Genomic DNA, 26,857 nt, shown 5'->3' on the forward strand with positions numbered 1-26,857 from the left:
TGGAAGACCTTATAGAAGCCTTCCAGTACCTGAAGGGGGTCTGTAAGAAAGTTGGGGAGGGACTGTTTAAAAGAGCAAGTAGCAACAGGACAAGGGGCAATTGTTTTAAACTAGAGAAGGATAGAGTTTGGTTGGCTATTAGGAAGAAATTTTTTACTGTGAGGGTGGTGGAACACTGGTACAGGCTGCCCAAAGAGGCAACGGAGGCCCCATCTGTGAAGACATTAAAGGTCAGGCTTGATGGGGCTCTGAGCAACCTGAGCACCCATAGTTGGGGACATCCCTGCTTACTGCAGGGGGGTTGGACTAGATGACCTTTAAAGATCCCTTCCAACCCAATGCGTTCTATGATTCTATGAATGACTACAAAGCGATTCAAATACAAAAGAAAACAACTAGAAAAATTAAGTGCCCAAAATTTCTATGATTTTCTCTTAAATCTTAAACCACACCCTGGTGGGCAGTAACTAGAACCAAGCTGAATCTGGAACTATGCTTAATGGAAGAATTTGAAGTTGAATTTTTAACCAAATTCCCTAAGAATGCTGTTGCTACTTATGTGTTATTCTTTCCAACTAATTCTCAAGGCTGTTTGCTGCCTTCAAATGAATTTATAGAAAGCAAGACATCTCAAAGATTAAAAATTTGATGAGTATCACTGAAAATACCTGGTGGATAGACGAAAGAGCCCCCGAATCAAGGTCTGTTTTCAGAAAGCAGATAGGAGTTTCATTATTCTCACCTCTTTGAGACACTTGGCCCATTAGTACAGATTTAAATCAAGCATGTGCTTTTCCTGCTCAGAGATGTCATAGGAAACGAGATGTCATTCCTGATGCTTCACTAGCAAAAACAGAAGGAAGGACACCAGCCTGTCATTACCCAGGCTTCATTAGCTCTAGCATAAAAACAATTTGTTCTGTAAAATGCAAACTGAACAAAATCCTGCATTTGGAAAAAAATTCTGACTATCAGCTTTAGCAAAAAACCCCCCTCAAAAAAAACCCTCAATGGTCACTCCAATTTGCTTTACAGTGGTTACTAATATTTTGGCATATGTATTTTATGTATTGTTATAAATAGATCAAATTTTAAAATAAGAATATGTTAATTTTTAAAAGGTTTAATTGTCTTAAGTATCAAAATGCAAGATCACTGATTAATGGTTGCTAGTTAGATATCAATTATTACTGAAAATGGTTTTCTAATTAAGACTGTAGTTCGTTTAGCAGGAATCACTAATTGGTGATTTGCTGTTTTATTTGTGAGAATATACAAATACTTCAAACAGGATACAACAGACAAGGCAGCAGGCCCACATGACAGGCAGCTGGGGGAGCAGACAAGATGGCCAGCAGCCAAGAGCAAAGCAAGCAGCTGGGCAGCCCACCAACCATTCCCACAGAGTATTTCAATTTCATCAAATCATCATTTCTTAACAGAAAGCTGTACATCAGTAAATTTTCATCCTACTCTGTGAATATATATATAACTGGTGAATGTATATATAACTGGTGAGTTTAAGAGCCTTCAATTTCTAAACACAAAACAAATAGAAGAAAAAAAAAACAAAACACCAAGCCAAGTGGCAGGACACTTCTTTTACTTTCCATCATCTCTTCTCTGCTAATTCTGCACTGCTTTGCTTAGCTCTAGCTCTGTCTTCATCTACTCAAGCTCAGCTTTCTTTCCCTCTTCTTCTTACCACTGTTGTTGCACTTCATGTCACTTAATTACTTCTGTCAGTGATTTAACTTCTGAAAAATTAACTCAGAAAAATTGCAAATAGAAACATCACGACTATCCTGAATCAGGAATGTGAATGCTTTTTAATCCACTGGTCTCTCTTGTGTTCTCACTATTACCTTATCTTAAGAGTTGTAAGAAACCCTCCAAAGCTGGTAGTTTTAAAATCTTTTCCTCTGGGGCAGTTTATTCCTAAATTCTGTTGCCTATGCTATTAGCTGATATCCTGAAGGAAGAGGGAAGAGAAGACAGAAGAAGCCCAATTAACCAATGCCACAGTATAGAGATCTTTCTCCTCCTCTGTTCATTTGACATGCTTTTGCAAGACTCAAGGGAGACCTCTTATTTAAAGACACCTTGGTAAGCTGAATTCCACAAATTAAATTTACATTATAATTGCTGCTTCTCAGTGAGTAGATACTGCCTTACTCTTGATCCTAAAAAATCAGGAGAATTCCTTTCTAACCCATACATAATACGTATATGGTATGTACTGATTCACCCTCCTTCCTTTCTGCCTCCTCTGCAAACAGTTCTTTTATCATTTATCTGAAATTTCATTCCGTTCTACGTTTGAGAGTAGGATGCCTAGATTGTAGCAAAATGTCAAGTTGAACTATACTTATCTTTTATATAATAGCATGGTTTCCAGTTATAGGCCTCTATACTCTTCTTTATTAAACTAAGTATTGTTTGGCCTTCTAACTTTTACTTCCCACTCTCTTCTGATACTTAAGTCAATTTTGGGAACACAAAACAGTTTCAAATACATTGGGTTTAAAATCTTAATGAAATTCCACCTGCTATCTTAATTCTCCATAATGTTTTTTTTTTTTGTTATTTCATTTTAACCTCTAAACTTTTACCATTCAACACAAAATTTTATCTTCCATTGTAGAATACCAATATTCACTTTCACTTCCAGTCATGAAAATTAAAATCATCAAAAAAAATTTAATACCAGCCCTGCATTTACAACTATATCATATGACACTAAGCAAAATAAATTTAGATTTATTTTCTACCAGCACAATTAACAATTTTCTACCACTTCAGAGATCAGTGAAGACTGCTTAAACTTGCATCCTGTATGCTACTACCCAACGTTTCTGAATGTAATTTCTCTCCAGTGTAATCCAAATCTACCTTGTTTAAAGTAATGCTTTCAAAAACTTTACACATTACCTTATGATTCAGTTACCTATTACAACAGAATGTTCATATAAACAGGATCACTCTTTAATTAAAGATATCAAAAATAAGGTAAATTCTAGGCACAGAAAGACAACAGTAGTTCAAAAGCATGAAGACAGGGCAGCTTCATACATCTGCGATCATGGCACTGCAATCACCTAGATCTCAAAATAGGCAGCCATAAATATCCTACCTTGGAATTATCAATACTCTTTGCAGTACTTTGCTTAACCAAAGAAGAAACCTGTCTCTCAGTTGCACAGGAGAATGAATACTAGCATGAAGAAATTACAGAATTAAGGGTACTTCAGTACTATTCTGCCAGGAATAACTCCCAACATTAAAAAAAAAAAAAAAACAAAAAAACCCAAACCAAACCAAAACAAAAAAAAACCACCAAAAACTATTTACTCTTTGGGCAAGAGACCCACAGCCATTGAAGTATTCCTCTGACAGATATGGAATATGACAAGTCGGAGCCTAGAAAGGTCTCTTCACAATAAATGTTAGTGAAAAGGAGAGAATATGAACTCACTCTCTTTCTGGAAGGTCTAATTTGTGCTCGATGCCTTGCAGACACATTTAAGTTCCAGTTTTGTGGAACTCTTTTTAATGTGTTTTTGACATTACATTTAATCCTTAAACACAAACATCCATTTTAGGCTGTGCTTTAGGAAGCCCAAGCTATGTTTAATTGTTCAACATGGTAATTAAATACCTGATTCTGTATCAACTGGTAGATACAGTCATCTACTCAATTTCTCTTAAGATTTCACAGAATGACAGCTATGCCTCTCAATCATCTTTAAACCTGTTTCATGCCTTCTCTGTCTGACTGGCTTCCAAAATAAGTATTTTTTAGGCCTAAAATCCAGATTCATTTCAGTAAAACAAACAAAAAGAATCCTCAGGCTAACAACCTGTTTCAGCCCTCCCTAAAGCCCTTGCAGAACTCTGCTGCATGTGCAATGTGCATGGGGTGAAAGGAATAAAATAGAAAAACCTACTTGATTCACTTGCATTTAAATGAAATGGGAGTTTCTATACTAAGAATTTTGAGTAACTTGGCTTTGTGAGATCCATGTCTTAAGATTCTTACACACACAGCCATTTACCCTTCATTCTCTCTTTCTAAAAGCAGTGTACCAAAGTGACTCAGGAGAAGAGGTACACTTCTGGATCACTGACAAACTAATTGCTCTTCACAGAATCACAGAAACATAGAATTGTTTTGGCTGGAAAAGACCTTTAAGATCATTGAGTCCAACCTTCAACCTAAGACCACCACAGCCATTAAACAAGGCCCTGAAGTATCATCTCACACTTGACCAGCACAGAGGCAGGAAACTTTGTTTCACTTATGACAGTTACAACTTTGTTGACATAGCAGATCACATTCTTCCCAATAATTGCCAAGCTTTCTTCCCACAACCAGAATAGCCAAGTTACCATGCAAAGTAGCAGTGCTTCAAGACAGTGCTCTGGTAGCTCAGTGATTCATTGTGTCCTAGTCAAATAACAAAGTCCTACCCCTAGTACTTGCTCCCTGAACTTGAATCACCCAAATATCTCAACACACGCACACAACATCTCCCTCTTTTCACGGACAGGTTGTAAGAGTAAGATGCCACAAAGATGCCACATGGAGTTACATGCAATACCAGAATTAGCAAAAACATTGAACAGAAGCATTTTTTTAAAAATTCAAAATATTAATTCTGTTCCTTGAGGAAACATTTTTATATCATTTTTCCAAGGCAGCACATTCATAATTCTCAGCTCAAGACTCGCTGCTGTCCTGTGGCATCGCTCATCCAGGTTTGTTTTGAACTCAGAAGTGACATTCATCATCTGTTTTTTTCCATTTTCTCTTCACTCAAAGATCAGGTCTGAAAAATTCACCAGCAAGGAATACCTTCATGTTGTTTATAAAAGCCAGGGTTACATCCATTGTGATTGAGGAGAGACTCCCAAGGAACTCATCTGACATCAATACACACGGAAGAAAAGTTTAGGAAAGGAAAAGGCTGAAATCCCTCTGAAAGACAAATTGTCTCAGTGAAGTAAAAGTGCCTTCAAGACAAGCTGCTCTTCATACTTATTTCAAGGTTTAGACAGATAGAGGGCTCTGTTTGCCTAGATTTTGAGATCAAAACCACAACTAAGAGAGGGCTATAATGCTCCATTATGAACAGAATTGGATTATTTCACTTACGTTGTTGTATTTTTATAGATTTCAGAGAGGGAAAAACAGGGTAAGGTATGCTTGTAGAGCTCCAGAGAGTAATTCTCCTCTAGACAACATCTAATGCTTGTATTTAATCAGAAATTCATCCTTCCTCTCCAAAACATAAAGACTATGCCACTGAATGGAAACATAACTCCAAACAGATGATCATGGAGTGAGCAAGCAGGCTATTTTCAGCAGTAACACTTAACTTTCATAACTTTGCTGTTTAAGTTACTGAAGGAGTAACTTCATTCACTTTTCTTATTAATTTTAAGCCTTCCTCTCCCATGAATACCTTCCCAACTTCCAATGATTTGTGGGTCTGAGGTTTCTAAAGCCAGACAAAAGGTCTTCATATTTAATTGTTCTTAATGGGTTTTTCTTCCCCGAATTTGTCCAGCTGCTTTTTGAAATCATTAAAGCATTGCAAGTCTGGAGCATTCTGCAAAAACTGATGCAACTGTCTACACAGCCACTAATACAAACACTTCTGGAAGCTGCAGTAAGCATAAATTTCCTGCAGCAGCTGACAACAGAAAACGCAGACAATCTCATTAGCAGCACTGGTCTTGCTTAAACAGATTCTCCCTTCTCTGCCACCACTGTGAGCTTTCATCCCTTAGCTATAATGAAAATAGTAATTTGGAATGATAGTAAGTTAATCTCCTCCTTTCCTTTCCAAAACCAAAGTTCAAGCTAACTACATAGATGATGACTTTAAGTCCTTTTTTTTTTTTCCTTCTTTCCCTTTCAATTCCCTTCTCTCTCCCTGTCACTGTCCTATTTGATCCATCTCCCACTTTACACTGCTTAGCAGGATTGGAATCAGATTTTTCAGCTTGCTTGTTTTCAGAAAAAGTTAGCAAAATTCTGATTATACCATCAAGATAGAGGGGAACAGATCAGCCTCTGATCCCAAGAACCAGAGTCTGACAGGCATGAAATGGATCCCAATCCATTTGGAGAGAAAAACAATACCTGCAATACTTTTACAAAGCAAGTTAAACAGCATCAATGTAGTCATGATATCTGATAGTACAGTTTTATTGCTGTTTTTCTGATGACCCTGCAAATTCAGAAGGAAGAAGAGGCTAGAACAACACCTGCAATAAAAAAAAAATACACTAAATAAAAAGTTAATCCTGAAAGTAAGACTGAATGAGGAAACCAGGAAAATTAGCTACATATATTTTGGCTGGCAACACCAGATGAAATTTAATTAAGCAACTTTCTGGTCTTGCAGAACAAAGGTTAGGCTAGGAATTAAGAAAACAGAGTAAAAGATCTCTAACTGATTTGTTTTTTCTCCCATATCTGACATCTCTCATCAGTCCCATTCTTCTGGCAAATGCAATGAGAAAAATGACAGCATTTGGAATAGAAGTTAAGAGTTCTGAGTTATCCCTCAAAAGTTGGGAGGGAGAACTTGTACACATATATGGTGCCTTAGGAATTGGTGCCAAATTATTTGAATACAGCAGCCCAGAGAAGCGGCAGAGCGTGACAAGCTAATATTTTCCCAGGTTCTTTTGCAATGCTGGTAAATCCCTACTACAAACTTGCATACTGTACAGGAAGACAACCAGCTACAGATTTTCTAGGTAACTATAGACCTTCTCAGCACATGCTTAGAAATACTTTGCTTGAAATTACCTACTGCACTCAAAGGTTGGGTTCATTTGCTGTTAGCATGCTTTAGCGTTTGATTCTCCAGTATCTTTTCAGCACTGGCTTTCCCTTCAAGGACAGTACTCAGGTTTCAGCACTGATCTCGATGCACTCCACAAAGGCAAGCAAACGCCAGAGATTACTTCTTGCAAAACATTTATGCAAGTAAACATAAGAAGCAGAACTGATTTCTATTTCTCCTCTATCCTTGTAATCCTTGTAATAGTCCTTCACAGAGCAGAGCACAATCATGCCCCAATACTGCTCTAAAAACATTTTGAATTGTCTTTTCCTTAAAGCATGAGCCCCACACACGCTACCTTGTAGGCTCTTCAAGAAAAAGACCCCACACTATGTCTCCCCATCCTCCCACCTGCTGCCTTCTCCCATCTATTTGTACCAGATTCACTCACTTCAGCCACTCCTCCCCCACCCACCCACACCATACATGGAAGACTGAATCTGTGTCCCTGGGAAAGCAAGGAAACAATACAGCACAATAATTTAAATAAGTATATGCTTGAAAGAGTATCTAAAAACACAAGAACTGAAACGTGAGTTCTGAAGAGAACAATTTGAAAATTCCAATATTGCAAAATAAAATAACTATTTGTTTCTAAAGCTAAGCAAACATTTCATCTTTTAAAGAAACAATCTTTTAAAAGATATCTAATGTAGAAGTATCTACTTATAGCTTATGATCAAACATGATTCTACAAACTATATGTAAAAAAAAAAAAGGGCTATGTTTTGTTTTAACCTTTTTAATGCAGAAAAAAAAGCGATCATACAGATTATTAATTGTACCATTGCTGTGGTTTCTGAAAACGACAGAATAGTTTTGAGAAAGCAAGTACCACATGCATTGTCGACAGAGTTGTTTACATCTAGAAAAAGAAACACTTGGCCGTTCATTATCATCAACATTCAAATAATATTCTTGCCCACTGAAGATGTGTCCTCCAAGTCAGAACTGTTCTAGTCAACCAAATACGCCTCTCCAAACAACCTGAATTGATGAGTTTCTCCACTGCCATAATTCAGCATGTCTTGTGCTTCAGCATCCTACATTCTCACCACAGGGATTGAAGAACGGAAGCATGCTATTATTCTAAGTAGATGAAGGATGACAGTTTATTCTGCACAAAGAAATTTTCTGCAATAGCAGAATTCAAAATGCATTAAAAGCTTTTCTGAAGAGACTTTTCCATCAATCCTGATGATACTTCAGTTATTTCCACCCAGAGTATTTGGACTTCTAGACAGAGATCATACATATGGAGGATGAAAAGATCTTTCTTAATTAATTTCTACAGTGAAGGATCGCAATTAGGAAACATTATAAATATTGTTTGGAAAAAAATACTATGTCTAGGATGAAGGTAGTGTTCTCTCTCAGATTCTGCCTTATCTTCTGACCCAAGCAAAGTTTCCACCCAAAGCATATTCATACCTCTTCTACCACTAACATTCTGAGTATATTACAGGTTTGCCAGATGTGTCATTGATGAAAAGGCACGAGTGGCATAATAAATGAATATACAATGGGAAAGAAAAAAATCAACACTATAAACATTGAAATAAAAAGTTTTGCTCATTTAGTTCAAATGCAAATTATTTGTAATAAAATAGAAACATACACACTTCCTAAAAAGACCTAATACTTCTTGTGATCCAAGCAGGTACACAGTTTGTGTGCAGAGAACAGTTCCTTTGTCTTGTATGATGACATAATAGAAAGAGATCTTAGGGGGAAAAAAAAGAAAAAAAAAAAAAGGGGGAGTGGGGTAATTTTACAAATTTACCTGGAGGTCAAAGGTATCATGTCAAAATTTCTAATATAAATTGGGTCAGTCTTCACTCTTTTTTACTATTTTATACCTAGTTTTGATTCTGTTAATGGAGAAGGAATATGCCCTTCTGCCAGAATTTCATTAGAGAAATCAGCTAATATGAAAGTTAATTATTAGAACTTTGTACAATGTTACTGTACACAAAACTGGACATGCTGCATTATTTGTCTGCATTAACAACAATAAAAAACAGTATCTGCTTCTTTCTCTGTCATAGGACTACCTAAGAATTCTCTGTTTTAGCACCAGAATGAACAAAATACAGAACTATAATTCTAAATATTTACCACCCTTTAAGAAATATCTGTATAAATGTGTGCTTTACTCCAATTAGCACAAAATACAACAGATTTTCTCCTTGATCTTTCTAGGTGGCATTCATTTAAACAACACATTTTAGAGGAAAAAAAAATGTGTACTTCTTTCAACTTGTCTGCTTTACTGATTTATAAGAAATAACCTTTTGCAAAATTTTATTTTGCATCCAACAATAAAAGATCTTTTTATGAAACCCAAATACAGTTAGCCACTTGCCTTTTTTAAATTTTATTTTATAGATGATCAAGTGTTACAAGTAGCACAACCATCATTACCTTTCAAGCACTGCAGGAATTCTATTTATTAATGTGTTTCTCTAAAATACTCTGAAAGTGTAAATGCAATTCTTCTACTTTTAGGACGCAGAATTCCAGTTAGTCTTCATAAACATAAATTGCATTTAAGGATCCAAAGTTTTAAGACCACTGAGCAATCACGCTAAAACTGATTGCGCCTATGGGATGCTGAAATAACTTCACTCGCTGTGTTACCAAAACTACCAAGTGTTCTGATACAGACTAGAGATTATATGGTGCACAAGTCATAAATTCAGCCCTTCGATTCAGCAGTCTTCACACTCTTAATTTCTCCGAGGTCTCATTCATTTAACAACTTTTCTAGCTTTCAATTATCTCACATGCAATTTCTACCCATCCTGACATACTGAAGGGGCAAGTTCATGATCCAAACATATTAGTAACCTTTACAAAACTTTGGAGAAACAGATATTACTAGCCATGCACTTTGTTGTGAGGGTTTGTTGTTGGTTGTTTACAATCTTTCTTTAAAATTACCTTTGATGATGTTATATCTGCTTCCCCCTCCCCCCTCCTTCTTGTTTTCCATGTATACATTAGCACCAAAGTGAAGTGTCCATCAACAGAATTACTCTTGCCCACTGCACCTCAAAAAATTTAATGTTAGGGGAAATATTTCCTCAAGTATTTTTCATTGGCAGTTCAGTAAGACTTTGCAATTGCTAGATACTTTGTTCCTTCCTGTAAAATTTCTTCTTTTGTGACAGAAAACTGTTATTGTTAGGTGCAGTACCAGCTACATACAAAAAAGTCTTCACTGTTTAATTAATAAGAGAGGAGTTCCATGTCATCTTAACTCACTCCTCCCCTTGCTATGAACTCCCCAGCAAGCTCAGGACAGAAATTTCTATTATCATTATATCCTCTACTCTAAACATGCCAATTTTTTTAAAACTACTTAGCTAGCTCTCCGGGTGATCCTCAGTGTTTCACACTTTACCACCTTCTGCCTTCCTCAACAGAAGATATCCTGGTTCTATGCTGGAGAGTGTTACTTTGCTCCTCAGCTGAATAGTTACTGTCTTGGATTTTTTCAATTTTTTTTTTCTTAATCTCTCCCACAATGCCTGAAGTATTTATGACAGAGAGGTGGCTGGTAGGGAGAAAGTTGGCAAAAGTCTCATTTTAAACCTCCCACAATCCACTCCTGTATTACTCTATCTATAACTTCCTCCCTTCTCCCCATATGCTCTTAGCCTTAAAGTACATTTTTTACTTCTCATTCTTTACATTTGTCAAGTCTACAATTTTCCTTCCCTCACTCCCTGTGATTCTTCCTCTAGCCACACTTTGCTCTTATCAGATTCAGACTGGATTTCCATACTACCTTCCATAACACAGTCTCTTAAAAATGCTTATTCCATTAAATCCCATTAAAATGCTTTTGGTCTCCACTACAATAACCTACCGTCTTCAGTATTTAAAAATGAGAGTATTCCTTTCAAACTTACTCAATTTTGTATTTGCTGTTCAAAACCTGTTGTTTTAGTCAAAAGTGAGAGGTGATACAGAATCCTATGACCATTACATTTTCAGACAGAGTAAAGAATGTATAGAAAGTATTAATAATGTCTCCCTTTGCAAGGCCATCCCAACTTTATTCACTTTCTGGTTTTATTTTTCACTTTCCGATTCTCCATTTTCTCTGAAATGTCTATTTATTCCATTCCTACCCTCTCATTTTTATGTTACTTTGCAAATATATCCTGAATTGCACATTTTCATCTTACCCATCTTTAGGTCATTTACTATTATCTCCGAAATCCTTCTGTAATGCCCTTAATCTCAGCAGATTTCACCCTCATTAAGGATTTTTGAAACTCGCTTCCTCTAAATGTATCTCTAATGAAGTCTCCTGCAATAAAAGGAACTCTTTCTTGTCTTTCTGCCTTTCCTGCACATGCCCTGCATTGCTATACAGCAGTGATTTATATTAAAGGCTTTTTATGTAATTTTTAGGTTTTGTTCTCTGAGGACTCCTATGAGGAAATCTTGTCCCATTATACAGGATGTCCTTTTTAAAAACAAAGTTCAAAAAAAAAAAATAAGGGCTTGAATAAAAAGCTGCATTCACAAATCATCCTATTGCCTTCTATAACTTTTGTTGCAGGAAGGCATCTGCTTCATCAATTTCTATTGATCCTTTACCACCGTACTGTTTCAATTAAACCAAGCATTTATATACAATTAAAAAAATAATGGAAGCTTTGATGAATTCTGTCTCAAAACACTACTTGGTATTTTCCGATTACTACAGAAAATAAAACACTTGTTGAGTCAATGAAGTGGAAAATTGCTGTCTTTTAACAGATCCTCCAAGGTGCAAAATGTTCTCTTATTTGCTGTTATCAGTATGTCTACTAATTGCTTTTTGTCCAACTATTAAAAAAAAAGGCAGGAATAGACTTACAGTCTGGAAAGAGACAGCAAAACGCACAAAATTAAAGCATTAATGGTTTTTCAAATTGTTTTGCTATTTTATAGCATTAGGAATATATATATTCAAAAAAGGGCATTTTTCTTTCCAAAACATAAAAACGTTAAGCAACAGGTCAGATTTCAAAACAAATAATCATGGTCTTTTTTTACATTAGTTGTTGGTTTGGGGTTTTTTTTGGGGTGAGGTAGGTGGGGGGAGAGCCTTACTACTAATGAAAAGTGGTTTAGCCATAGGGATGAAAATACTTCTAGTAACATTTCTACATAGGTTTAATTATAAAACATTATTGTAAAAAAACTACCTGGTACTGAAGTACACTTTAGATCTACAAAACAAGGAACACTATAAAATCACTTTCTGTAACAAACCAACGACTCAGCATAAAGAACATGACCTTCTTCCATAACTACTTTGTAAATATGTACACAGCTGCACTTTCCTGGGCTTTCTGAAGAGAACTTTAGGGAATTTTTTTGTTTCTTCAGTATCTCTGCATGGTTTTGGATGCTCTTTACAGAGTCCAGTCCACCCACAAAGATGATTAAGGGAGTGGAACATCTCCCTTATGAGGAAAAGCTAAGGGAGCTGCGTCTCTTTACCTTGGAGAAGAGACAAAGATGACCTCATTAATGTTTACAAATATGTGAAAGGTGAGTGTCAAGAGGATGGAGCCAGGCTCTTCAGAGTTGCCCAGTGGGTGCAAGCTGGAGCACAGGAGATTCCACATGAACTTAAGGAAAAACCTTTTCACTGTGAGGGTGACAACAAGCTGCCCAGAGAGGTTGTGGTGTCTCCTTCTCTGGAGACATTCAAAATCTACCTGGAAGCATTTCTGTGTGACCTACTCTAGGTGATCCTCCTCTGGCAGGCGGGTTGGACTGGATGATCTTTTGAGGTCCCTTCCAACCGCTAATGTTCTGTGATAAGGACTTTATGAGAAAAGTGGAAGTTCTCTATTTGCAAACATACAGCTAAAATTACATTTCTAAGAATCATTTAAGAGACAAATATGATGAAGGTCTGAGGCAAATGTCTGAACTCAGACAGTAGTTTATAATGTCCAGTAAACATGGGCAAGAAGTACCAAATAGCTGTTTTCCAGAATTAGACCAATACCTTACTCGCTGCATTATTACTGCATTACTTACTTGTTGTTTTAACCATGGGATTTGTTTCTCTCCCTTCAATTATTTTTTTTAAACTAGACCATTCATTCTTCTTCAGTATAGCCTTGAAACTGTAAATTGTTTATACCATCCTTGCACCTAGGAATTCTGAAAATCCACTAGAACACAGAAGTAGATCTTTGAAAATACTCCTTGAAGTTTACTAAGCTTCTCTTTTGTTTTTTATCAAAAAGAAAGGTGATTAAGACCAATTTCATAATAATGACAAAGAGTGCCTGATAGATTAAACTCTCCTACTAGGCAACTTTCCAATTAAGGTAAACAGCTAAGAAAAAGTCTGTTTCTGAATTTGTGTTGGAAGATACATCTCACTAATTAAGGACCCCTCAAACATTTCAGGGAACATTCAGATTTTCTGACTGATGCACTCCAAGCACTCCTCTGTAAAAAGACACTAAAGATGAGTGACTATAACTGAACAAATTGATGTTTCTTTTCTATTTAAGGTATCCTTAATCTAAGTTCCACCCTCCTAGTCCATGGTAAGTAGCCTTCCCTGATACAGGAGTAACTGATTTTCAGTGCCAGGAATAACTGCCATCATTTTAAGGTTCACTTAGGTGCATTTCTAAACACCATGCCCTGGCAATCTTCCAATTTACATACAGATAGAAATGCTTATGTATTTGTGTATCCTCTGTTACTCCAATGAAACACACCTTTTTATAAGAATCCTTGAAGACAGGCAGGATACTTCTCCTGCATGGATTAATACACTCACATTAAAGTACAACAGCAATGCTGTTCACACGGTCCCCATAATTTGTTCACAGTCTCTTGGATTTGACTGAAATCCTGCCTAGAAAGCTACACATTCTTTCCCCCAACCATAGAGAGAACAACAGATGGCTCAGAGAAATGCTGCAAAGAATCAGCATATAGCCACACCAAGAAGTTTTATTCTATGTGGCAACAACCACAGGCGCACAATGTGAACGCTGAACCTACTTGCAAAAAGCCACAAATATACTTTAATCAAACTATGGAACTACATAAGGGCTGCAGTTGAAGTGTCATTAGGATCTCCTAATCAAAGCAGCAGACAACTAGGCTGTTCTGTAAATCCCTCCTAGGAATCACAGGAGTAAAAGTACTGAATCCTCTTGCAGCTGCACATCTGCAGAGGATGATTTCAAGGTCTCCCCTGCCCTGGGGAACCACGTCAATGCAACAGACCCAGATGTTTTACACTCACACAATTCACTCAGGTACTGAAATTTCTATTAGCACAGCCCTTCCCAAACTCAGGCATTATATAAAACAGTTCAGTATAATCAACTGAATTATAGTACAAAATGAGATAATTAAAGTAACTTTTTCCAGGTGCCAGATATCTGCCATCATGTTTGGATAAAACCAGGAATATCTTACTCCTTGATGAGCTTCTAATCCTGCCTCCTTAGAATATATCAAAACTGATAATCACGGCAGACACTTATACTTGATATCTTTGTTTTCTCAGTAGCAGCGAAATATACAAACTGAAGTTCTAGCTGTTATCTCCCTCTCCTGAACTGCCCTTCCTATCCATTCATCCCCCACAGTCTTCCTCACCTCCCTCAACATGTTGACACAAAGGGAGTTTTAAAAAGAAATTAGAATGAAGTGCATTGCACAGAAGGGAGATTTATTTTAGCATGGGCACATAATGAGAAGTAGAAACACTGAGAGAACTACTTGAATGTAAGAACTCTTAAGTTATCCCAGTTCTTATGCAAGTTATTTGCTTCATGAGATTTCAAGTCAGGTAATTTCTTTTAAATGCAGAGTTAAGGAACCACAGTCCCTGTAAAAAGCAAAAAAAAAAAAAAAATATGTGGAAACTCAATCAGCCTGACACTTTACTTTAATCTGAGAGTGTCACCTGCAAAAAAAAAAAGGGTCTACTTAGGAAGAGGAATCATAGCGTAAACTTCTTTCCAAACTATCCATACAGGTATTACTTCTTTGAAAGGAAGCAATATCTCATCAGAATGAAGGAGTATTAATCTGGTAAATAGCAAAACACAGCATATTTCCAACTTTCCACCTTCACTTTTATCACTGTAACACAGATTCAGAGTATATCTTCTAACGTGTTTTTTCTTTCTCTTTTTGTTCCATAGGATCAATAAAATGCTTACTCTACTACCATTGAAACAACTCGTGTACCAAATTCTGACAGAAAACAACCTGGTAAAAAAATTCAGACCATCAGAAAAACCTATGAAAAAAAAAGTAAATAATTTTTCTTCATGAAATTTTAAAAGAAACTAATAATTGTAAGACGAATATCATATAATGAACAACACATGAAAATCGTACGATGGCTTAGGTTGGAAGGCACCTACTCCAACCTCCCTGACATGGGCAGGGAAAACTCCTCCAGTAGACTCGGCTGCTCAAGGCCTCATCCAACCCGGCCTCGAACACCCCCCAGGCAGCAGGCATCCACAATCTCTCTAGACGACATATTCCAGAGTCTCACCATCCTCATACTGAAGAGCTTCTTCCTAAAGTCCAGCCTAAACCTACTCTCCCTCTCAGCTTAAGACCATTTTCCCCTGCCCTATTGCTAGACACCCTTATGAAAAGTCCCTCTGCAGCCTTCCTGAAGGATCTCTTCAGGTATTGCAAAGGAGTTACAAGGTCCCCCCCAGAGTCATCTCTCCTCTAGGCTGAACAACCCCAGCTCCCTCAGCCTATCCTCATAGCAGAGGTGTTCTAGCCCTTGGATCATCTTTGCAACCCTTCTCTGGACTTGCTCCAACTTGCTGTGTCCTTTTTCTGATAGGGACACCAAAACTGGACACAGTATTCAAGGTAGGGTCTCAGAAGCACAGAGTAAAGGCAAATTATCACCTCTCTTGACCTGCTGTCCACACTCCTCTTGTTGCAGCCTAGGACATGATTTGCCTTCTGGGCTACATGAGTGCACTGCTGGCTCATGTTGACCAACCACATGGAATAAAATAGCAAAGAGTAAAATTCTATGTAGGGAGGGTAAAACTACCACAAAGCAACCTAAAACCTCTCAAAATACTGTAAGTTTTCTATTTCTGAAATAATAGAACAGACACTTTTTTCAATGATGTAAATTTGTACTGTCCCATAGTAAGTAATTTCAGATATGCTGCCTAAGTTTATAAAATAGTCCCTATTTTCAAATCTATCTTACGTAATAACCTTCATGGGATTTGGCACCCTCCATCAATTTCTCACTTCTCTCACATAGCTCTTCTCACAGCTCACAAATACAATCCTTTCTTCACACCCTTTTCTCTCTCCTGCTTTACCACCACAAATACCAACAATTTAATTGATGACATCTAACCCTGTAAGAATGTTTTTAAAAGAGATACTCTTTAAAAAACCCACAACAGTGAAACAAAAAAGTGTGATGCCTTTTTTTAAAGTTAATCTGTATCTCTGAAAAAAGTTAATCACAAAGTGTAACAAAACACTATACAAGTGTGAACAAAAATACATCACAAACTTACTATTCTTCACTAAATGGTTACTTGCAGATACAAAGTACTAAAGGAGAACAGGAAACCCTCTCACTTAGGAGGAGGGGAAGGAGAAGACTTTTCTCTAGACCTCATCCAGGCAGCTTCCTACTGCCAACTTGAAAATCTTCATCATCCATCAAGAAGATGAAATATGATTCATCTATGATTTTTAATTAGTTTCAGCAAAAAAGTTTTTAACTGGAAAACAGTTTTTTTTTACTCTCTCAGGCTCTTTTTCATACGTAAAAAATTAAGAAAATCTCCAAAATTATTATGGAAAAAAATCTACTTTGGACTAGTTATTTATAAGGAAGCTCTCAATGAGAACTAGTAGTATAGTATCCTTCCCACACGAGGCCAATCAGAAGAAAAATTGCTCAGGTTTTGTGGGTTTTTTGGTTTGCAGAAGTCAAAATGCTCTTTAGTCAGCTCCAAGCGATGTTCTCATGCTTGCAATTGCAAACGTTTGAAATAATTTATGCATGACAAAACTCTTGAGATATACACAAGGAACAGGTGTATTAGAGTATCAGCACATTGCATGCAAAAGAAATTGCTTTCACTAAGTCAAGCACAGATCACACATTTTACAGCTACCCATGCTCTTGCAACGACCCTTTCAAAACAGAGTTTGCATTTATTTTAATCGCAGGTAATATTCTGAGCCATGCTGAAACACACTACACCTAAGGAAACACATACAATTAGTTATACTTCACCCTGAACTCTCAGAAAATGTAGGTGAAATAATATACTTATCGTTTATCCCTTGTAATAATGACCCATCAGAACAAAAGCCAGAAAAAAAAGAATTCAAGTCACAAACTATTCTGAAATGCTTAACATGGCAAGAGTATAAACAACAGAAACTATTACAATAGGTGTTTGATTAAATGATTTCAACACTCTGTTACAGCAATCTTTACACTAACTCACTGAGGACACGTAAGAAGCAAGAACAGATGAATGCTTTTATTGCTGTGTTTTTTAAACTACAGTGTTTTTTTCTGGGAAAAAATACTTCCAGTTCCCAATGGCTTAGCACAAAAAGGGCACTCATACAACTTCTACTGGAGCAGGGGCTTTACAAAACAGTATGTACAATTTTTTTCCTAGGACTCTCTGGACCTCTTCTTCCACATGCCAGAAGACACTTATGTCACTTCACTTTTCCACCCCTTATTTGTCATTATTTTTTTCAGAACATACTTACAGTCCCTATAAATTGCAAACAATATAGGAAACGTTTCTCTAATGCTGGCATGTGCATGGTGTTGACGTTTCTGCAGAGTCAGGCCTGACTATTTTAATACGCACTTATGCATACTCTTAAGTAAAACAAGCTGTTAAGACCACACAAGTATCAATGACAGTGCTGGGTGCTTTCCTTCAGCTCCATCTCAGTCCTCAGATTATTTCATATAGCAATGCAACGATGCCATTTTTCTGCAATCTCATGGTAAGATTTTTTTTTTTAAAATAATTTATAGAGTTCTGACACTTACAGATAAGCAGCTATACAAACAGGATATTTTTCCCACCTTACGTAACATTGTTGTCTAAAACACTGAAACGGATTTTACACAATTTGGCATCTGCAGAAGAAGCCTGAGAACACTTTTCCTAGTACAAGTCAAATACCTGCATGGCAACATTCAAGTGCTTATGAGTCTCTCAATGCTCATACCAAATACCTATGCTTACATAAGAAAAACTGAAGTAATGAACAATAATAAAATAAAATTTTACAAATCTAAAATGTGTGAAAATAATGGATTTGCCACTTCAAAAGTGTGTGAAGTCTTATTTCCACATATATTTATAACAAATTATATATCTAGAAAAAAATTCCATTAAGACCCAATTAATACGCCCAAAAGTAATTGCACACATATACTCCAAACTTACATTGCAATAAATCTATTTTAGAAATTCAATCATTTATAACTATCTGTTACTTTAAAAATTTAAAAAGCAGTATATATACAGACCTTCCAGTAGTCAGATTGTAAACTGTAGTACCTCTGGTATGCAGATAATGCTGTAGGAAAGAAAAATGAATGTTGAATTTGTTTTGTTGCATTTTCTTTGAACTTACAAAAACTTAAGAGTCAGAACAGACATTGCAATAAGAAACAGTTTAATAAAAATAACACTGCCACAATAAGTACACAGTTGTGGGTTATGCATTCCTTAAGATTATAACTATGTTTTATGAAACGTCAACCAGAACAGGTATTTATCATTAATCTTAAAAATACAAGTCAAGAAAACTTGAAACAAAGAAACCACCTGAAATTTTGGGATTTTCATCCTGGACAAAGCAGTTGCGGGATTTTAAAATGTGATCATGTAGCTTATTTACCATGCTCCCTGATGTCCTGTAATTTCTAAAGAACTGGTATGGAGTGACATACAAAGAGAAATCAATTTCACATGCCCTTTCATTCGGTAACTAGGCAAACACAGGCAAGCAAAAAAAGCTTACATTTCACTCAACACCTAGGAGGCAAAACTATCCTGGAAAGCATGGGTTAAGAACAGCTCTGCTCAGCAGAAAGTTAGTTCCGCATAGCAACAAATTTCTCAAACCACTCTTCCTGCATCCCTCTTCCCCACTAAAAACTCTAGTTGATTCATCTTGCCCTTCAGCTACCAGGCCACATCAGTCTAGAACATAAACAGTTCTTACATGTTCTTACAACATTGCACGAGGTACCATCTAAAAATGCAGAATTTTTAACAATGATTCACTGCAGTAACACCCAAGATTCTGATTTTTCAAGTGTTTGCTTCTTAAGATTTTCAAAATAACAAGAGAAAGAAGTCAGCCTCTGCTCTGAGAAACTACAAACACTAAACAGATGAATACAGTAAGAACAATATGTACTTTATGTGCAGGTTCATACTCTGCAAGGATCACGAACAAATGATTTCCCCTTCAGTGTCTGTCTTGTATATTCATTTCCTTAACAAAAGCCCTTAACAACACACATATAATGGCAAGGCCCACGTAGCTTTCTCAAGTATACCCCTCTGCAGTCATCTGTCTATGGAGATTCACAACCTTATATTTTTAAATGCCTATCTGATATATGCTGAATTATGACCATAAGGTGCCCCTCACCACTGACACTGCTCGTAAAGACAGCTTCTAATTTTGGTGCTCTGAACTGTGATTTATTTACATGCCCAGAGCAGGAGAGGAAAAAAAAAATAGGAGAACACTCATCATCCTTATATGCAGTATGTGTGAAAGTTTACATGCAACTTAGATGAATAAAATCACATAAAAAACTAGTCAATCAGGCCAAATCTTCTACAGTCTAAGACTATAATACCTCCCCCACCCCAAAAAAATGATATGGTACAAACTGAAGGATATGACTGTGGTCTAACAATTTAAGAACGTTAAGATTAAGCATATTTCAGTCCCAATCTGTAATTATGTTATGAAAGATGTTCACGATAACACAAAATAACCTCCTACCTCAAATACTCCTCCTAGATTTACCTTCTCCCAGGTATTGTTAATGACTTTTTGACAGAAAGGAAAAATTAGCTTTTGAATGTGGGAATGTCTGCTTTCTCAATAGCAAAACACACATGCATACTATGAAATGGTTTTGTAATACACCTTAAACAAAATGTAATTTTACTTTTGCTTTTTTTTTTTTACTCAGTTAGCATCTGTCCTACTTTTAAAGACCTATTTCAAAAGCAGCATGTTTTGAATACTTAAGTCAGCAGCACAATATTATGCAGTATTTAGGAAACTGAGAACTTTCTTTTTTCTTTAATAAAAGTTTTGCAGTCGATTGTACAGTGGGCATGGATAAAATAAAAAGATGAAAAGAATGAAAATAACGTTAAATAAAACACTCATGATTTACACTGGAAAACAAAAGGAAGAACTTTTCAGTGTAGCTGTTAAAAATATAGTACTATTCATGTGAGCATCTCTCATTAAACAGAAAAGCTGAAATACATTTCCCTGTAACAGTAAAATTATTGCTAAGAAGTTTATAAAACATCAACAGTTTAAAAAAAACAAACACAGAGCAGCAACAGAGGACCTATAGAGAAAAGAGGAAAAAAAATAAAACAAAAAAAAAAAAAGAGAGAGAAAAGCCTTACTGCTATTCAATGATGTAAAGATTCCTTATGCAAGTACAGCAAAAAAGTGTACAGCTGAAGCCTTTCTTCTTGCTCCTAACTCTACCTTGTCAGAGCGCACACAGGCACATTCCCCAGCCAAAGAGACAATGTAACAAAAGTGAGCAGCACTGAAAAAAAGTGAGACAACATCTCAAAGTGTTCACTCATTCAGACTCAATAAAGCCCTGTGACAGGGGAGGATGAGGACTGGGAAGCACTAAACTAGGCTTCATTGACGTCACTGCTTGTAAAGAAACTTGCCCAGTAAAATACTAGCACCTCCATCTAACATCAGGAAAAGAAGATAGTCTCTGTTCCAAGATACTCTACCAATTTTTCTTACAGTGCTGATGTTTGTGAATTATTTTCTAATTCTTCCATTCTACAATGAAGTTCAGCAATTTCCCATGAGAACACCTGAAATGATTGTTTTCATGTGCCAAGAAGTACATGGAAAGTATGGACTGCTGAAGCATACTTCTGTTTACATGATAAGGCTTTCATTCTAAGGAAGGGTACATTACTCTTCCAGAGGAACTAGGAATGTTCTTACATGTCCTTCTTAAATGTCTCAAGTGTCCAAAACTACTTCTGGGTTCAGCAATCTCTTCTATGGATCCAGCCTTTTATTCTATGGTACCAGTATTCTGCTGATAACTTCAATATTACATTTTAAAATTCTCAGTGTTGTGTTGAAAATCCTGGGGGGATTCCTTAGGGAGGAGCTCAACATCCCTTTCCTCAACAGCTAGAAACTGTTATTGATGCACAATTTCAGTATTTAATGAATGCTAAACTTAGTTACTTGTGAAAGTTTATTTCAGCCCCTTTCGTATCTAGATTAAGCATCTGCTACTTGAGCACTCAAGCTCTGCTGAAAAAGATTGAAGGAAAGGGCAGAAAAACAGGAAAAAAAAGGAATTCAAGAGCATTTTTTTGCCAGAGCCCAAACAAAACATCCCTAACCAAGCACACCTCCAAGAAGAATCTCGCATACAAGAGACTAGAAATCAAATTACAAAAACAAGATTAAAAAAAAAGTAAACCAACCGACTAGTTTTAAAGCAGTAGAACATGAACAATAAATGAATTCTACCATAGTCTACTCCTTAAACAAGTCAGCAGTGAGTAGGTATTTATCCTGAGTTTCATGGTATAGAAATAGAGCATCTCATCTAAGAAGTGTATTATGGAACTAAAAGCAACCTCTCCCTTAAATTTAGTTTTAAATCCCTCCAATGAGAGTTTTTATTCCAGATTAAGAATAAAAAGAACAAGCAAATTTCATGTGTCGCAGTTTGAGTTAGAACAGAACTGATTCTCTTCAGCGATTTTCCTTCTCAGTTCAGTCTCTTCTAAATGACTGCACTGCCTGAAATTAATGGCCTGTTTTTGCAGATAATGTCTACTTCAAGCAGTGATACCACTGGATGTTCATAGTTATTTCAAAGGATTGTGATGCAGAAAGGTTCTTCCTTATACTTGCTCCTATGGAGACCAGTGCCATTGCCAGATCTTGAGTATCAGATCACTAGGGCTGCATCTGCACTGCATCTGTGGGGAGAGCAGTCAGGACAGGTAACCCCTAACTGATCAATGAAGTATTCACTTCTATGTGTGTCATATTCAGTACAGATCTGAGGAATCCCATGGGTTAAACTTTCTTTTTAAGTGGCCAGCATCCAAGAAAGACTGCGTCCTTTCCACCTTTGATACCAATCCATGTGTTTCTGAATCTAAATTCCAGAGTCCAGCTCCTGAATCTGGTTCCTGTCTGCAATCAAGTCCAGTTCAGGACTTCCCCAGTGTCTGCCCATAGCATCAGTGGTGACAATGATGTAATTGGCATCAGAGGGGTGTTTTTTGATTGGTTTTGTATATATTTGCATATATTTCATTCTATTGTTACTATTTTTCTTAAAGCTGTTTTAATTTTCCAGTCCGTAAGTCTCTACTCTTTTTCTCTTCCACTCTGTGAAAGGAGAGGGGCTCATAAACAGCATCTCTCACGCATCTAGTGGCTATCAAAGCCCTAGCCCTCAACACTGAGCTGCAAAACATGTGTGCAAGTCCCTATGTGAAACTGATTCTAATTATAGGATGATATTATCTGGTTTATTAAAAAGTGAAAAGAAAGTCACTTGTGTCATGCATCACATCAGTAGTATTAAAAACCAACTAAATTTGCACCTTTACTTTTCATCCAGGACTGGCCATTTCAAGGTAAGACAATTTTTGTCAGAAAAAAAAAAAAACCAAACATATTCTATGAACTACTGTTCTTTTATTAACACAGGGATACAAAAAGTGAATTAATTACTTTGCTTCAGTTAAGATGTCCTTTTTAAAACATGACTACTTTGAAATCACCATTATGCACAGCAGAATTCCATTGACGATCTTCTGATTAGGAACTTATTACTGAACTTTTCCAATTTAGAAGTTTGTCACTGACATTCTTAAACACATGGAATTTCAGCATACAGATCGCTCCTGAAAATCTAGAAAATGCATTTTCGGACTAGGAACAGAACTGAGTCAACAGTAAGTAGGATGATGCTTCCTGCTTCACCCTCAATTACATTCATAAAATGATCCATTCAACCACAGAAATCTCTCTTAAAAGCACAAAGCTAGAGACCACATTCAGACATCTAAAACAATTTAGATGTCAACAAAGAATAGGTAAAAAAAGGTGCTTATAGTTACCTACTTATCTTTCTGCCCAGTATTTCATTACTTACTGTATCAGTTTACACTCTCGCTATTAATAGGTCTCTCCAAAACTTAGCAAGTTACATTATTTTTCTAACAGCTAAGAATCTTGAAAATCCTAAAACCTACTGAGTGGAAACACAGCATTTACCATTCTACTCTGAATAGAGCTGATGAGGTATGGAGGGATGGTGGTATATACCCCCCCAAAGGTATATGTAGCTCTTCAGATCAATCACCACCAAGTATATCACTTTGTGAGAACAAAAGAATGTTTACCTAAAACAGCCCTGAAAAGTAAAAGAACACCTTTCCACCTAAAAAATTAAAATAGTGCACAGCAAAAAAAACTCCTTAGCACAGGCTTGTGTTGTTATATGTCTTCAAGCCTCTACCACCTAGTGGAGAGCTGACCCTCAAACGAGTTCATGCAGTCATAGTCTACTGGCCTGTTCTTCCTACAGGTTTTACAGCTGCCCAACTACTGACCTTGCACTATCTACAGTTACTTCAGTACTGACAGCCCTTAATATTTGCCTTCTCAGAGTCTACTTTCCTCTTTTACTATGACTAGGGTGAAAGAACATCTCAGAATCCGTACACAAATGTTTTCTTATCTATCTCTGTCTGAGATTCCTTGATTACACTTAGAGAATAAAAAAATAGATTTGACATAATTACAATGTATGTGGCTTCAGAACGTTGAGGGTTTTTAATTTCATAAGAAAAACACAAAACTTTATAAAATACACAATTGTGATATAACAGACAATCTCTTTTTGTATCCAGAATCAAAACAGATAACCTCAAACAAAGTGAAAGCGAGGAACAAAATGTCTATAGACTGAATAGCATCCATCTACCTCTCATGCACAAAAGTCACAGAACAATAGCTTTTATGATCTGCTCTAGCAAATCTACTTTATGATACCTGAAGATTTAAGATGGCTTCACAAGTGACGCAAACACAGAGCACTTTGAGTATTTTTGTGCTTGAGTAAGGAAAAACAGCAAACTAGATGCTAACACCATCTAGTGGCATCCTGCAAGGCCAAATAAGATAACAAATGTTTGGCTTGTTGAATTTTAAAAAGTTAACAGCAAGCAATAATTTGATTATATACTCCTGAAAACAGAACTTCAAAACAACTGCAGTCTCCATATTCTTCTGTGTAAATCATTTTTAAAAAAATCTATTAAAGAAAACTATAATGTTACAATTTTTAAACAAGCATTAATATTTCTTAGTGCTTATCTGATGTGAAAACAAGTAGCAAAATTAGCTGAAGAACTGCAGAAGGGACGCAAATAAAGAGAACATGCATTGCCTTAAATCTGACAATGCTTCCACAAATAAAACCATCTCCATTAAACACCTAGGAGACATACACAGGTTATGGAAACAGTCTATTACATAGTGAAAGCTTTATCCACAACAGTGTTTTAGCCTAGCAAGATGAACACTGCTGGGCCATAAAATTACTGACATCAGACGTTGAGGAAATTCCAAGGTAGAGTCAACAGAGTTGACTTTTCACTGAGTAAAAATGGCTGGAAAGAGTGGTGGTGAATGGAGTTAAATCCAATTGGTGGCCAGTGACAAGTGGTGTTTCCCCAGGGCTCATTTTTTGAGCCAATCTTGTTTAATGTATTTATCAATGATCTGGACAAGAGGATTGAGTACACCCTCAGTAAGTTTGCAGATGACCCTAAAATTGGGTGAGAGTGTTGATCTGCTTGAGGGTAGAAAGGCTCTGCAACAGAATCTGGAAAGGCTAGATCAATGACCCAAGGTCAGTTGTAGAGATCTTCACATGGAAAAGAGCTGGGTCCTGTACTTGGGTCACAACATCACCATTCAACACTCCACACTTGAGGAAGAGTGTTTGGAAAGCTGCCCAGCAGTAAAGGACCTGGGGGTGCCAATCAACAGGTGGCTGAATTTGAGCCAACAGTGTGCTCAGGTGGCCAAGAAGGCCAGAGGCATCCTGGCCTGTTATCAGAAAAAGTGTGGCCAATAGGACTAAAGCAGTACTCATCCCTTTGTATGGGGCACTGGTGAGGCCGTATCTCAAATACTGGGTTTGATGTTGGACCCTTCAATACAAGAGGGACATTGAGGAGCAAAAGCATGTCCAGAGAAAGGCAGCAAAGCTGGTGAAGGGCCTGGAGAACAAGTCTTACAAAGAGCAGCAGAGGGAACTTGGATTGTTTAGCCCAGAGAAGACAAAGCTGATGGGAGACCTTACCACCTTCTACAACTGCCTGAACGGATGGAACAAGGTGGGTGTCAATCTCTTCTTCCAAGGAACAAGCAACAGGACAAGAGAAAACAGCCTTAAATTGTGCCAGGGGAAGTTTAGGTTGGACACCAAGAGAAAAAGAATTCCACTGAAAGGTCTGTCAATCACTAAAAAGGCTGCCCAGGGAAGTGGTGGAGTCACCATCCCTGGAGACATTTGGAAGATGTGTAGACGTGATGCTGAGAAACACGCTTTAGTGGGGCCTTTGTTAGGTTTACAGTTGGACTTGATGATGTTAAAGCTCTTTTCTAACCTAAACATTACTACAATCCCATAGTAAAGAAAAAACAAAAATACCGGAGAAGCTAAAACAGCAAAATGAAGATCAGGCAGTCTGTTCCATGGCCTTAGGAAAAAGGTTCTCCATCTCCTCCAGAGATCCATACTAAAAGCACCAGGCGATCAGAGACACCTAAAGCCTCTCTTGCTTTTAACAAAGAATGAAGGCAGATACACAAAGGCAATACAATCATATATTTAATAAAGACAAAAAAAAAATCACCAAATAATCCTCCTCTTAAGAATTTCACATCCTCATTTGGAAATATAATGCAACAGTAATGTGGTGAGAAGCTCACTGTCCCAGGATCATGTCCAACTATGAGCTGCACATAAGAGGTATTAAATGGGTAACTTATACACAGGTTTGACAAGAAGTTTATTGTACAGAAATCCTTTAGATAAACTCTATGAGAGGTCTTAAAATACTGAGTGGATCTCACTGAAAAAATGCAACGGAATCACATAAAGCTCAAAAATCCTTCATAGAGAATATTCTGCAAAATTACTTTTAACAAGTAAGCATTTATTTAGAAATGAAAATTTTCAGACAACCAGTTTAAAAAGCATAGTTCAGTTATATTACACAAAAATAATCTTCTACTCCTAAATCCCACCCTCTATACACACACTCTTTATTAAGGGCATTTTAATGTTCTAAGTTGAAGATAATATTCTTACTTCTTTCTAGGAACTGCACATAATGGTTTGAACCACCTGAAGTTAAACCACTCAAAATTTATTTCCTAAAGAGAAAATAAACAGCTCTAAATAGAAGCAACCCAATTTATGTCAGTTATTAGAAATTAAAAACAACAAAGAAAAAATAAGAGTGCACCTAAATATCACACTTATTTGAAACAGATATCAGATTGCTTCACTACTTGATGCTTCCTAATGCCAGCAGTCTTCTTCCAAGTCCCAAGAGACCAAGACATTAACCACTATGGGAAAAATT

The 26,857-nt window shown here is 36.7% G+C and overlaps 1 protein-coding gene across 6 annotated transcripts in view; it reads right to left on the reverse strand.

Moving 5' to 3' along the window:
* KDM6A (lysine demethylase 6A) overlaps positions 1-26,857 on the reverse strand; it is a 151,815-nt gene that overhangs the window by 85,805 nt on the left and 39,153 nt on the right. For all 6 annotated transcript variants that reach the window (XM_054400007.1, XM_054400002.1, XM_054399979.1 and 3 more), the window contains exon 4: positions 18,436-18,485. In XM_054400007.1, the coding sequence (XP_054255982.1) occupies positions 18,436-18,485 (50 nt within the window). The remainder of the gene's footprint in view (positions 1-18,435; positions 18,486-26,857) is intronic.

This window comes from Indicator indicator, chromosome 1, assembly GCF_027791375.1.
Source record: "Indicator indicator isolate 239-I01 chromosome 1, UM_Iind_1.1, whole genome shotgun sequence".
In the NCBI taxonomy this organism is placed as follows: Eukaryota; Metazoa; Chordata; class Aves; order Piciformes; family Indicatoridae; genus Indicator; species Indicator indicator.